Here is a 15,295-nt window from a genome sequence, read left to right as displayed (position 1 = left end):
CCAGAATGATGGGAGCTCACTAAAGGGCTGGGGCTCCAGGGCATTGCAATACCAAAACGAGGTCTTTGGGGCAGGGTCAGGCTTCAGTGTTATTCTGTAGCAGAAAAGAGGATCTCAGGACAAGGTCACAGGAGTAGGGCTATTCAATATGAAAACGATAAAAGTGCAGGACGGGTTAAGTACGTCAGGATTATTCCATACCGGAATGAGAAGAGACAAGGAAATAGTCAGGGCGATTTCCCTCTTAACCTCAATGTTTTGGCCTACATCTCCCATCATCCCTGGGGCACAGAAATTGTTGAAGGACCATAGGAGCTGTAGGTCAAAAACATCTGAAAGGTGACAGTCTGTCTTCTCCAGACTGAGTGGAGAGTAAGACCCCCATCTAAATAGTAGGAATCTACAGATCCACTGCACGTTCGTACCTGGTCTAGCTGGGACGTATCGAGCTTGAAACCGGTTGGAATCTTGATATCCATTATGACCAGGTTGGAGGCATTGCTCTTCGTGTACCTGATTGAATAAGGAAAAAGGTTGAAATACATTAGTTCAAGATTTCTTTAACCCCTGTTTCTTTTTTTTGCCTTTCCCGGATGAGCACAGTATTATACATACTCCGGTCCAGGAATGGACCCACTGACATCACCCCACCATGCCAGACCAGCTGCTCTGGTGGGGCGCTGAGCAATTTGCAAATAAAGGATGTTAAATAGGAGATGGCACACAATACTGAGTTCCAGGTCTTAAATAAGACACAATACACCACAGGGGAGTTTTGATGCCCTTACAGGCTTTTATATCAAACTTGGCAACATATACTTTTACTCCTAATACATACTTGCCCTGATCTATTTACTCATTCTATGGCTGACACTGAATTGCTAGGAGTAGAAGATACCCTTTGCACAACCCCACTTCACATTAACCTTGAGTAGGTATACAGTTCCATCCCGCCGCCCCGGGCACTACATCGTCATATCACAACCTCCTGTTATATCAACTCGTATTGGTACTCATTTAAAAAAAACCTTTGCAGCTGCAGTCAGCTCTTAGTAATAAAGACTCTTAATAAGGTGACTGCTTATCAGTGGCACAAAAGTAATTGTCCCACAGTACCTTGTTGCATGCTGCATTCCTGACACTTGCCCAGTTGAAGTCAGTTGACACCCCCGCTCAGCCGCGGGTGGCTTCCACGGGTACAAACACTGTGCTTTCTGGACTATAGCAGCACTGTGCTTTATCAGGGCTTTGGAAGCCCCTATTTCCTCTGTGATGGTGTTTGCGGTAATGATATTATTGGGGCTTTGGAAGCCCTTCGTTGTTATACTGGCAATAGGGCTTTGGGACCCTGTTGATCGTTTCCTGCTTGGTGGTGCTGAAGGGCCTCATAAGCCCATTGTTTATTTCTCCTATGTGGCAATGTATTTAGGCACGGAAATCCATCTTGTGCCACGCCCAGGTCATGCCCACCCATGCGGGACCTCCTTTCATTGCCGGCAGCCTGCAACAAGCCCCGGCCGCACCAGACTTGATGTGGTCGGGCTCTGGGTAAGTCTTACCCTGCTCTCCCCATCTGGCCCCGGAGAGAGTGGGTAGTGCGTAGGCCCTCCGGTTGTGCTGCAGTGCTGGCGATCCCGTTTGCACCGCCACGGCTTCTTCCTCTTCACCACCCGCCCCAGCTGGCTTCGGGGCAGGTGGATTTACCACCATGGCTGCCACCTCCTCACCTTCATCTGGACCTCTGTACGCCATGCGTCCTGGGACTTCTGTCTTCTCTGGTCCGCCCAGTCTGGCCCCCGGGTGGACCGTATCCCCACAGGCCACGCTCGGTCACACACCATTCGGCCCCAGGCTGGGGTGTCATCTTCACCTGGGCCACAGCACACATGCAGCGTGGGTCTTTGATGTCTTCCGGCGTGCACGTACTGGCCCCTGGGTGGGTCGCTGCTGCCTCCCAGGCCTCGCTCATGTCCTGTGGACTGGCCGCACATGCAACACCATGGGCGGGTGTTAATCTTTCCCCAGGCCGCACCACACACTCAGCCCGGGGTTTACCTTCCTGCCGGGCTGCAGCTGGCAGACACAGCCGGGCTCATTTAGAAATGCCCATGGGGGCCGCTCGAGGCCGCAACCCATCAGGGACCTCAGCTCTTCTTTTCTTTCTCTTTAACTTTTCTCAGGGTATCTTCTTTCTGTCTTTACTTTTGCTTTCCCTTCTTCTAGCTGTCACTCTTAAGGGTTCTTTCCTCCTCCAGGCGAGTTCAGTCCATGTTCACAGACAGGGGAGACCTGTCCATTGTCCTACCGTCTAGTGTTCCATGTGTCCCCCATGGTGGGGAACGTGGTGCAGTCAGATAAGTGTAAGCACCTGTTAATACACACACATTTAATAAAGGCATTTCATAAAGCTCCTGTGTCCTATGGTTATTTCTACTTTTATATATATATGCATTGCATCTACTTGCACAGCACTTTGCACTTTACTGTGGTAGTGACCTGCAGCAACGAGCATACATTTGCACAAAATAGCCATCCCCAACATGGTATTACTTACATGTAATGATACGACGACTTCCACTGCATTTCAGTGGCCTGCATGGTCTATATCAGACATAAACATAGGACTACTTGTCCGGCGTATCTACGCACACTCTGTCTCTGTCTATTGGTCATTACAACCCCAGCGTTAAGGGTTAAGGGTTACTTTAACCTTAAGGGTTAAGGGTCTCTCTCCCGTGACCCCTCCTCACCTGAGGTTCCTGAAGATGTGCTCAGTGTCCGTGAGGTCCCTCTACTTCCTCTAGTAGTAGCTTTCTGGGTCTTCTTTCTTTGGCCCTTTACCTTCTTATCGTGGAGGTAGGGACGAGCTCCACTGGAGGCCACCTTGGCAACTGAGGAACTCCCCGCCAAGAGGGACCCTCAGTAAGTCCGTCCTACAATCCAGGGAAAAAGCTTCTGCTGCACCAAAAAACCCTGAAGCACACAGGCTGTACGTGGAGCTTGATCGGACTGGCGGTCGAGATTCTGCAGGCAGTAGAATTTATCCAATTTAAAGGGGAAGCTTCTTGGAAGGTAATTGTAGATAGGGAAAGGCAGGAAGAAGAGGAAGACAGAACAGAGTGAGTTATAGGGATGAACGCCTAGAGGGGCTTTAGTGTGTGCAGAGGCACAGGAAAGGAAAGAAATCCTGCGGCCCGAACAGAGATGACACTGGAAGCCGGAGGCGAGCAGATGGAGAGCACTCAACCGAAGCCGGATGCGAGAGAGCGAAAGCGAGGAGAGAAGGCAAGGGAAGAAGCCGGGCGGAGAGGTACAGAGCGAGGAGGGGCGCAAGCAGGACCAGGACCAAGAGCGAACAGCTAGCAACACGAACAAGAGTTCCGAAGCCAAAACAGGAAGTGGGAGCGATACAACGCACTGAACGTAGGTTTCAGTGCGTTGTTATGGAAACGCTGCCTGAAGCGGCCATCTTGGAAGAAGACTAGACTGTACGTAACGGTTCTAGCCATAGATCGATCACCTAAGTCGGGAAAGGGACCATCTATGCCAGACCTTCCATGGCCGGAACATAACAGTATGTCTGGAGGAAGCACTGATGTGGGTATCAGCGATAGGGAGGACTGGGTTGGAGACCAGGATATCTCTCTTGAAATGTTTTCCTTCCACACTTAGTGAGAGGGATAGGATAGGAGATAGAGAAGCAGTTTGAAAAGATGGGAGAGATTGAGAGCAAGGGAGGAAAGAAGAACAGCCCACAGCCGAGCACCACAGGAAGCACCAGAGTGGGAGGGTTCACACAGAAGGAGGCCCATAGGAGGCAACAAGCAGGCAACACACCACAGGTGAATGCAGGAGCAGCCTGGAAGGAAGACAGGGGGGACAGTGCACTGCAGAAACCTCTAGGTTTGACTTTCCTAAAAGGAGAGCTAAAAGGCCTAGTTTCAACACAAACAGCAATGCAAAAACACGTATATTCGACTATTCTGCAAGGAGGGGAAAAAGGCCTAGTTTCAACACAACAGCAATCCAAGATGGGCATCGACTGTCCTAGAGAGATGTGAGAGATGGCCAACAATACAGTTCACTAAGATACTTATAGGTGGTGCAATAAGAAAATTAGAGTAATTAGAGGGGTGGGTCAGATTAGTGTGGTGCAGTGATTGCTACCCCGGCAGACCCATCACAGAGCCCCAAAAAAGTACTTACAGCGGTCTCATTCTTTCCTTTTAAGAAAATGTAAAGAATATTTTTTTTTGTAGAAAAGGTCAATATTAGCATGTTATTCTTTGGGCTTCCTTTGCTTAACATTGCTCTATATAGAAAATGTAAATGTTCAAAATATCTGAAAGGTGGAATATACATCTGAATGAAGGCCAACCTGTTGGATTTGACAATTATTTTTATCTAGATTAGATCTGTAATAGTTTGGCCCCAAATTGCCAGCTGTTTTCATACACACAGTTCAAGGCTGAGGGTAGGTTATACATGTGAACCATTCTGTGCTTTGTGCACCGTTTGAAATAGGAAGTGTTGTGTTTTCCAGAGACACACATAGAATTCTGTGGGGTGCACAGGTGGGAGAGCAGGTAATCAATGACCATCTTTCGCTAAAAGCATTGATTCTCTTTTGCCCCAACTGGTTTTCCGCCTCCGCACCCTCAACTTGGGCCATGGAGGAGACCTGTGCAGAGGGAGGAACAATACTGCACTCCCCTACCATGCACTGCTGTAATTCCCTGGCAATGATGCAAGTATCTGGTCATTTGATGATGTCTGCTGCAATGGCAGGAGTACTTGGCCATTTGATGGAAATCCCTGACATATGTGTGAGTACATGGAATTTTGATGAAAATATTTGGTGGTGGGAGAATCTGAACATTTAACAGTAACACGGCAGAGTGTTTGGTACGGGAGAAGGAGAAGGAGCTAGCATTGGTTGGCAAGAGTGCAAGCCTGTCTTCCATGTTTATTGAATTGAAGCGGAGTCTGCTGCATGTAACCCCTGCCTGGGAGCAGAGCGAGGTGGAGTGTCGGCAGAGTGTTTGGTGGATGTGGTCTTTGCCACTCACTGCCTCTCACTAGCCTGGCTCCCAGGTTTTCTGCCTTATCAAAATTTTGCGAGAAGCGAGTCAACAGCTTTTGTTGGAGGTGCGTGATAAGGATTTAAGGGGACTGTTTTCCTGATCTACCCCCATATCTGCCTTTTGCCTGCTTGTGAATTTCTCCTCTGCATTGCCCCTTTTGGGGATGGCGCCTCGGCTCTGTGCAAAGTGGAGTGGTGAGATTGCTGGCACTGATGCCGGAACCTATTTGGGTCCATCTGCACGTCTTTTGTTTGCAAAGAGCGTCAACGGTGGGGGAGAGTTCATAGACCTACCCTCCGAGCTGTGCATATTTGATCTACCACACATCTTGAGTGCTTTATTCGATGAACAGTGGCCCCGGTGGAGAGGGGGCTCAAGACTCACTTCTTGAGCTCTGTTTTTGGACTTTAGCAGTGTCTGCGGGTGGGGGCGTGTGCCTCAGCCTTTGACCCATGTGTTGGGTGCCTGTGTGATTGGGTCATCCGCCCCACTCTTTCAGCTGCTCTCTTTGGACTAGCGGTGACTGCGGGTGGGGCTTGGTGCCCAATCATCTGAGCGCCTCATCCTGGTACTGCACTCTTGGCCCCCCTTTGCCTAGCGGCTGGCACCTTTGGGGGCACGGCGATGGGACTTTCAAGCTCATTAATCTACTCGATCAACAACAACAAAAAGGTGCAAAAAGGTGAAACTGGCAGTGTTGCGCCTTGACATTATTGATGCTCCCCTGATCTTTTCCCCAAGAAAAGACAGTATGACTTGTGCCTTGGCTTTGCCTCTGACTCCTTCTCCGGAGGAAGCAACTAATAACCCATCACAAGCTTTGGCTAAGGAACCGGCCACCAGGCTCCTCAGTACAAGAGCCAAAGATCACCAACCTCAGGACCTTGGTGCAAACTTATCTGTACCCATCTCGATTACTGACCCTGTTATTAATACTGCAGAGGGAGGTCTTAACAGTTCTTTCATGAATATTCCTCCCATTTTCTTCAAAGGTGTGACTGCCTCCCTGGCCCCTACAGGGCTCACTCTATTCTCTTAAGAAGTAGAGAGTAGCTCTGTTTTAGATCATGTGTACCTTCTGTGAGAAACCTGAAGTTGTCTCACTGTCTACACCCGGGGACCTCTTGCTCAGATGGCCAGGGCATGGCCATCACCTTTGGATCCAGACCCTGGAGGTGGACCTGTGCAGGAGGATCACCTGGGTGAGGGGTCCTCAGGGAGTGAGGGCGGGACATCCGAAGGTAAGACATGGTATCCCCCCATTCTGGTGCATCCCTACTCATTCCCTTAAAGAGGAGAAGTTGAAAGCCTCACGGGAAACCAAAATACATTTATCCACAACACATGTATTCCCCTCTTTCTAACAATAACCTTCCCTCCCCTTCTGAGGGGCACTACAAACCCCATACTCCGTATTTTCTTATGGACAAATCTCCAGACAATTATTCAACTCACCTCTTTTTTCAAAGTCTGCTCAACACTAAACTTCCCAGAATCCCCTTGATTCATGCTATCCTTCAAGTATTGGGAAGAAGAAGAGTCAAACAGGAGTAATGAAGATTACCCAAGAGAAGGTATACACATCAACCATACCAACTCTATGACAATGTCACGAAAATGGGGCCAGGCAAGCTCAGGCCTCCCTCTACAATAATTCCCACCTGAAACCTGTTAAGCCTCCCAGTCAGTATAAAAGGCAGAGCACACAGGCACCCTCTGAGCGGGTTGTGGATGCTGGATGGTGCACAGAAGCCAGGGGGAGAGAAGACAAGTTGGAGAAAACCTGGAAGGAGAAGGACTGCCAAAGCACTGAGCCTGCGAGTGTGAGGGAGGCTGCAGTGTGGTGAGGGAGCTGTAACTCCAGGCAGCTAAACCAGGGGCAGCTGTGGACTACCTGGCAGCACCCAAGCCAGAGCTCCTCCCCTGTGCACAGAACTAATTCAGTCCTTTGAGGTGGTGAGGCCCACCCATTATGGACATCTCATTAAGGCCCACCGCATCTCCCAAAACTGCCAGATTGCCAAAAAGGGGAGCTAGCGAAGTGGGAGCAAAATCAGAGTGATGGATAATGTGACTTGAATTCAAAAAGACATTTTGATGAGAAAAAGCTGAATGAGGCAATGCATACAGAGGGGTGACAAGGCGAGCAGAGGCGAGCAACATGCAGAAGTGATGAGATCAAGAATGTAGACGCTTAGAATCCCTTTTGTGAGGGACTGCTGCTTCCTTGAAGTCGCAAGGGCTGTGCAAGCCAGCCCAGACAGGATGAAGAGAGACCATCTAACGTTCTGCAAGTTACAAGCCTCTCTCCTGGGTGAACGGCAGAGTTGGGGAGGCGCTGAGGCTACAAGAGTAACGGCCTTGACTGCAACATCAAAAGAATGAAATGAAAAAAAAACTCCTAAATCCAACTGGCGAGTTAATTGAACCAGTGAAAGTCCAGTCTGTGCTTGCAACATTTTAAGAGGGAATGAAGGATATGCGCACACATATAAGATACGAGTGAGAGAGAGACCAATGTTGAAAGCCAGAAATCATTATTAAGTATTAGAGTGGTCCGGCAAAGGGAATGTGCCTTATTGAAAAGTCTCTGAGAAAGGTTGTCAAGCTGCGCGCTGGATTTAGGGGAAGGGAAACCCAAGAGGTCGAACCCTCAAACTTGTGACTGAGTGCTTAAAAGCCAAGAGGGTTCTGGAAGGCAGAATAGGCTACCTAAGCTGGAGTTTGTCTGTACGCCAAGTGTTCCCCTCAACCCACGTGTCATACAACATGGGGTAAGAATCTACACTTGCCATTCTGAACTATTTTGTTTACACAGATTTTTCCTTTCTCACAACATTTTCCCTTTCACATGTGTTGTATTAGAGTGAGGGCAGGCAATAGGTTTTTCGAGTATAAATATTATTTTGGATTAAGACTGACTAGGACAGTTTTTTCTTTATTATTTGATGGTCGAGATCACTCCCATCTTAGAGATAGGGCCAGATGGGAGTTTTCCTACCCCTTTCAAATTAAATAAAGGTTTTCAAACATGTAGCTTTAGTGTCAGTGTCCTCCTTGTGATACAATGCCCCCATTACAATTCCCACCATTTCTCTAGCAGGGACGGAACCAAATATGTCCTCTTGGGCTATACTATACCTTTGTAAAGGAATGTGTGGCGAATTGAAAAAACATTCTGCATACCTAGAGACCATAGCAGGTACATTGCATGCTGTAGAAACTGTTGTGCTAAATAAGCATACTGTGCACATGGGTACTGAGCCAGCGAGTCTATACCCACAGCATCCAGAGAATACGATTGTGGCACCCATAGTCTGTGACTTCTTTCCTTCTGCCAATTTGGGCTTAGACACTCTAGTTAGCAAAGTTCAGACTATGGATGGTGCCCCGATCGGTGTCACCTCACCCAAGTTTCCCGATGTGTTAACCTCATCTAAAAAACAAAATAGAATAAGTCCTCAAGAAAGTTCCTGCGTCAATTTAAATGTTACGATAATATAGGTAATGGTATCTCGGGGCAGTGGTTGGGGGAGCATCCCAATTTGTTCATTAACATCAGTGGACCTCTGTTTGGAGGGAGTGGATTCAATTGGCAAGGAAACTCTAGCGGCTTTAGAAGACGGAAGGTGGTACTGCACAGGGGAGTCAGTACGAATCATCTAGGAACACTCTCTTTGACACAGTGAAAAATAAGGGCTTACTGAAAGGCTGTAAGCCTAAGCCTCCCATTAACAAACAGAAAGATAAAAGAGTGTATGCTTTATTTAAATGTGTGCCCCCATTATCAACCTTTTGGGGGAATAAAACATCATGGGGTTAACCAAGAATGCCAAACTGTGACTGGTATCCCTAAAGATCTATCAGAGGCTGGTATTGTTAGGGGGGTGCAAACTAGGAAGCCTGTAGATCTGGTCTCAATCATTAGTTGGGGGACTATGTTAGTTCCATAGGAGGATCCTGATAAGAGGGTTGGCCTCCACCCATCACATACTCAAGACCTAGCATGTACCCCCCGTTTAGAGATGGCATTCAACAACCAAATTTTAACTAAGGAAGCAATCACGGTAATAGTGGCACAGATCCTAAAACAAGATTGTCCCCAGACAAACCCTGACCAATTAGGCGCAGGTTTACTGACCACTGCGAATGATCCTCTGGTGGTAGGACACCTTTCCTATTGGGTGGGCAGAATTCAGGGGAGGGCCTTCCTTTTAGCGCTGATGAACCGCAGAAAACCGCTGTATACATCGCCATAAAGGAGGAGGTCATAAGAAAAAAGTAGCCTTCCCTGATGACCCAAGCCTTTCCCCTCAAGTATATGTTTGACAGAGAAGGGCACCCCTCCCTTAACAGGATGCGAGTTTTGGCTCTTTTGAATGAAATCGCTGCCCTGCGCCTTATCACAACTAAAGACGTGTTAGTGGACTTTGACCACCCTCACAGATATGATCATGTGCGGTTGGTTATTCCGTCCCGCATTGTATATGACATTCTTCTAAAGGAAGCTTCTAATTTAAACAGACTGGGTTATGACCTCTTAACCAGGGTAACACAACCTTTAGTTGTGAAAGAGGCCTCCCCAGAGGAAATAGTTCTGAGGTGTAAAGGTCAGGTTAAAAATACCCAAATGCAAGAAGAGTCCAAAAGTAGAAATTGCTCTACTGCAGAGGAGGGGCAGTGGCGTTGGCTTGCCATGACATTGGGAGATTCCATTAATCAACTTAAGGAAATGAAGGGTCCCCTTTAGCAAAATCAATGGCCTCTCTATTATCTCCTGAACGCAAGTGGTTCCTCCTCTCTTCTTTCTGATGCTTCTCTGGGTTCTTTCCTGCAAACTATTTCTTTCATTTTGTTGCAGGAAACAAGGTTGGTCCACTCACCAGTATTTGACGGGTACTCTATTGAAGTTGTTCCTGCAACCCAAGGCGCAAAGGGGTGCCTGGCAGGGGGGCTCATGGTAGCAATTCACAATGATTTAGGCTACTCCATCACGCAGCATTTGGCGCCATCAAGGGGTATATTAGTGGTTTTCATGACAGGGTCAAAGGATAGCTCCTTTAGAAATATTTGATAGAATATTTACAGGAACCCTTTAACGGACCTACCCTGCTTTCTTCAGGGTATACATTCTGTATTAGAAGAATGATCAATCTCCTACCCTGGTGGGCAGGTGATAGCGGGTGGGGACTTTAACGTTGCCTGTACCACCTCTGCAAGTGTTACCCCGATATGGAATGTTAATTAAGCACAAGAAATCATGCTGTCAATAGAAAATCTGTGCAAGGAAAGAAACTGCATAGAACAATGGACACATGGGGTCTGTGTGCCTTGAATGATATATTTGACGTAAACGGAGTTGGAGAATCGATTTGACATGGGAGGGACTGTGCATCAGTCATAGGGCCTCATTACGAGTTTGGAGGCAGCCATGGTGCTATTAGCTCCAAACCGGGCTCCATTACCGGGTTCCTTCAATGAGGAATAACCGGGTCATTCCAACATTGGAGGACCCGGTAATTCCTCCTTCAAGGAACCATTCTCCATTCCCATTTGAGCCCCCATAGGGCTCAATGAGAATGGGGAGGGAGGTAATAACGGGCACATTACGAATGGCCCGTTATTACCTCCCTTTTCCCCTCATGGAATGCTGAAGAGACGTCTGGTTGTACCAGACATCTGGTCTGGGTCCCGCAAAGGGAACCTCGTAATCAGTACTCCCGTAATGAGGGGTGCCGGTCCCGTACCGGCACCCTTCAATACGGGAGCGCGACCCTTGAATGGAGGCCCTATAGACTTTGTCTTTGTTACTCATGCTCTCTTGGTCTCTTGTAAGACATTGATATACTTCTGAGTGTATCTAGTGATCACAGCATGATAACCTTGCATTTCGTCTGTCTAGCACAGAATCATCTACTTTCTAGAAGACCCGATACATTGACAGTCAATATGAAAGGCACTAGACTAAGATGGCATGAGGGAAACATTGATACATTTTTAATGTGATGGTGTCTTGTAACTTTAGCAATTGCTCACATGAGTCCAAGCTTTTGCTTTTCTCAACTGTTTCTTTTAAACAGCATATTGAATCCATTATGGGGTGTGCTTGTAAAAGTAGCTCGGGGAGCTTGATTAAAAGAAAACACCCCCATAGGTTTGACGCACATGTTCGTCAACTGAAGAGAACTGTGCGTCAAAGGATCAGAGGAATAATGAACAACATTAGCATAGATATTGAGGCCCGCACTGCAAAACAAAACCTGAAAGATCAGATAAAAAGCTACAGACAGCTGCTGTATCAACGGGATGTAGAGGGGATGTTGGTGGCCTTAAAAACTTCTGTAACGTTTGGAATTTGATAAACAGCCTAGAGTTAAACCAGTCAGCTGCACAAAGCAATCCAATTTCTGAAGCAGCTTGGACTGCTCATTTTGTGGAGCTGTACGGTCGGGAGAACCCTAATCCATCTGGCCGGGAGCCTTCAAAAGATTGGCTATTGGCCTTTTCAATAGAAGATATTGAAGGGTGCATTAATAGGGTGAGCGCCTCCCGCGCAAGCAGATCAAACTTCTTGGCCAAAAAAATCTTTAAAAGCGATTCCTGGTTATGGGCTTCTATTATATTTATACTGCTTCAAGATAATATAACCACCAGGACCCTTCTTCCATCCTGGAAACAGGCGGACATTATTCCTATTTATAAAAAAGGTGATAAACTGTCCTCCCGAAATTATCACCCTATAAGACTTTTGGACGCAGATTCAAAAATGTTTGCTGTCCTGATCTTGGAGAAACTAGAAATTAGTGTGGTTCATCAAACATATTGCAGATGTCCCAAATTGGTTTTCGAAAACAAATGGGTACTGACTGTGGTGAATTTTTAATGTCTTACGTACAGAACCTGTCATGGACGGATGGCGCGCCGCCTGTATATGCTGTCTCCATGGATCTATCCTTAGCTTTCCATTTCCGTGAGATTTTATGGAATAGGCTGAGCAATCTGGACTGTCCTGAGGGTTTATTAAACATTCTGGTATGCATACATTAAGGCACCTCTGTGACAGTCTGTCTGTGACAGTCTGTTTAATACAACGAGGGCTCCATGTCTACTCCTATTCCCACTTGCAAGGACCTTGGTTGTATTCTGGCACTGTGCCTTTACAACCTTTACGTTTCTAGCATAGGGGGTGCCCCACAAGGGTGTCTTTTGTCCCACTGAAAATTGGGAACATCTGTGTCTCTTGGGTGGCCTACACTGACGATTTTGTGTTCTTGAACCGTACCCCGGTTGGCCTGCAGGGGCTTATCGATGCCTTAACCCTGTACATTGATCAAAATAAGTTAAGGATTAATCCCCAAAAAATGGTTGTTCTAAAATGCTGTAAGAGGGAAAAGAAACCAAAGTATTCTTGGTATTTGAATAAATATGAATAAATCCAAGCTTGCATTCTGCGACAGTATGCCTTATCTAGGCTACCCTCTTGTTACTCAGCCATCAAATGTTTTTTATAGGAACTACCGTCACCAGAAAGCAGTCTTGTTGGCGTCACAGACGTGTAGAGTCAACAGGAAATCTGGGACAGTTTCCCTACTTCCAGTCTTCAAATGTTATCATGGAAAGGTGGTCGGCCCCAAAGTTGATCTATCAGACGGAAACCTACCCCGATTGGTCGATTGGTGATTTAGGTGTCTATGAAGCCATGCTATTGTGGAAGGTCTTGCTTTTTGCCCGGTAGTAACTCTTTGTCAGCGACTCAATTTTAATTAGGCACCCTATACTTAGCAAGTATTGTACGATGGAAACAATTGGCGCTACGTAGGAAAACCCATACTTCCTCTGATCAACAATTCTATGCCATAGTTATGAAGGCTGACGAGTTGAATATTGACGTTAGGAAAATAATGTCTATCCACTGTGCCCAACTGTTACTCTTAGACCTTAGCTTGGAAACCTTAATCGCCAACCCTGTTAAGGTGAAGAAAAAGATTCATTTGAATGACTGGATTCAAACTAGAGAAGATGTGGCTAAATCGATGAGCACCTCTGTCTCCACCGCAAAGGTTTGGGTACCATGGAATTATAGTTGAGAGTGTTTCCTTTGGAATAACTGTATGCATTTTTGCATGAATTTCCTTTTAACGGAGGAGATTATTTCGATTAGAATTCGTGATGTGAGGGAAACTTCAGTCTGCAGATATTGTCATGTTATACGGAAAAGGAAACTCTACCCCAATTACTCATAACGTGCCCGGCACTCTTGGTAGAGCGTATCTCCCACTTAAATAAGTTCACTTCTAACACTGAACGGGTGCACTCGGACCATCTTTGTCTGTACACGGTCCTGTCCTTGAAGCTAGCAGCGTTGCTATTTTTGGGGAGATGCAATCTACAGGATTAATTGTAGCTCGTTATTCCACAGAGCGTCTATAACACTATGAATTCTTGAACATTATGTATTAACTATGAAAGCTCTGACCTCGGGAAATTACAACTAAATTGTATGATCAATTTTAGCTTCTTATTTTTATAGAGTGTTTTATAACCTTATTGATCTTTGAATGTACCTATACTTTAGGCTGACTCAGCCTATATATGTTTGAGTTTTTATGCTGATAGAAGAGGTTGTGTGTATCTAAAATCTTTTCAATTCGTATCACAGTGTATTTTATCTCCTTTTACATCTGATGAATTATTCATAGGTTTTAAACTGTGTTCCAAAACTCTTGTAAAATGTATTGTATTGAGACCATTTTGTAACGGTTTGTTGTTTAACCATATACAAATAAATAAATAAGGTAATGCCTGGCAATCTATGGCAGTCATGTGTACATCCCTGTCATGGATGGGAGTGCCAGAGAATTTGAAGGCAATCCTTAATACTGGGATTGGCACCAGATCATCTCCTGGCAAACCTTAGCATTTGGATAAGCAGCTGCAAATTTCAAAGTAATCATTAGCATTGAGATGAACATCTGAGCATGTTACAGTAATCATTTGCATTATAATTAGCACCTGAGCATTTTTTGGCAATCCTTAGCACTGGCGTGCACACCTGAGCAATTAATGGCAATCCTTAGAGTTGAGAAGCACCCGAGCATTTCATGGCAAGTCTCAGCTTTGGGATGTGCACCTGAGCATTGGAAGGCAATCCATAGCATTGAGATGGGAGCCTAAGCATTTGATGGTAATCCTTAACATTCAGATGAGCACCTGAGAATTAGATTGCAATCCTTACCATTGAGATGGGAGCCTAAGCATTTGATGGTAATCCTTGACATTCAGATGAGCACCTGAGCATTAGATTGCAATCCTTAGCATTGAGATGGAAGCCTAAGCTTTTGATGGCAATCCTTGACATTCAGATGAGCACCTGTCATTAGATTGCAATTATTAGCATTGAGATGGGAGCCTAAGCATTTGATGGCAATCCTTAACATTCAGATGAGCACCTGAGCATTAGATTGCAATCCTTAGCATTGAGATGGGAGCCTAAGCATATGATGGCAATCCTTAACATTCAGATGAGCACCTGTCATTAGATTGCAATTATTAGCATTGAGATGGGAGCCTAAGCATTTGATGGCAATCCTTGACATTCAGATGAGCACCTGAGCATTAGATTGCAATCCTTAGCATTGAGATGGGAGCCTAAGCATTTGATGGCAATCCTTAACATTCAGATGAGCACCTGAGCATTAGATTGCAATCCTTAGCATTGAGATGGGAGCCTAAGCATTTGATGGCAATCCTTAACATTCAGATGAGCACCTGTCATTAGATTGCAATTATTAGCATTGAGATGGGAGCCTAAGCATTTGATGGCAATCCTTAACATTCAGATGAGCACCTGAGCATTAGATTGCAATCCTTAGCATTGAGATGGGAGCCTAAGCATATGATGGCAACCCTTAACATTCAGATGAGCACCTGTCATTAGATTGCAATTATTAGCATTGAGATGGGAGCCTAAGCATTTGATGGCAATCCTTGACATTCAGATGAGCACCTGAGCATTAGATTGCAATCCTTAGCATTGAGATGGGAGCCTAAGCATTTGATGGCAATCCTTAACATTCAGATGAGCACCTGAGCATTAGATTGCAATCCTTAGCATTGAGATGGGAGCCTAAGCATTTGATGGCAATCCTTAACATTCAGATGAGCACCTGTCATTAGATTGCAATTATTAGCATTGAGATGGGAGCCTAAGC

At 46.0% G+C, this 15,295-nt stretch overlaps 1 protein-coding gene across 2 annotated transcripts in view; it reads right to left on the bottom strand.

Annotated features, from left to right (window-relative positions):
- LOC138580191 (alpha-2-macroglobulin-like) overlaps window positions 1-15,295 on the bottom strand; it is a 574,708-nt gene that overhangs the window by 92,701 nt on the left and 466,712 nt on the right. For both annotated transcript variants that reach the window (XM_069650528.1, XM_069650529.1), the window contains exon 19: window positions 426-513. In XM_069650528.1, the coding sequence (XP_069506629.1) occupies window positions 426-513 (88 nt within the window). The remainder of the gene's footprint in view (window positions 1-425; window positions 514-15,295) is intronic.

This window comes from Ambystoma mexicanum, chromosome 3p (genome assembly GCF_040938575.1).
Source record: "Ambystoma mexicanum isolate Mex_15411 chromosome 3p, UKY_AmexF1_1, whole genome shotgun sequence".
Taxonomy (NCBI): Eukaryota; Metazoa; Chordata; class Amphibia; order Caudata; family Ambystomatidae; genus Ambystoma; species Ambystoma mexicanum.
This window is presented reverse-complemented; position numbering and strand designations above follow the sequence as displayed.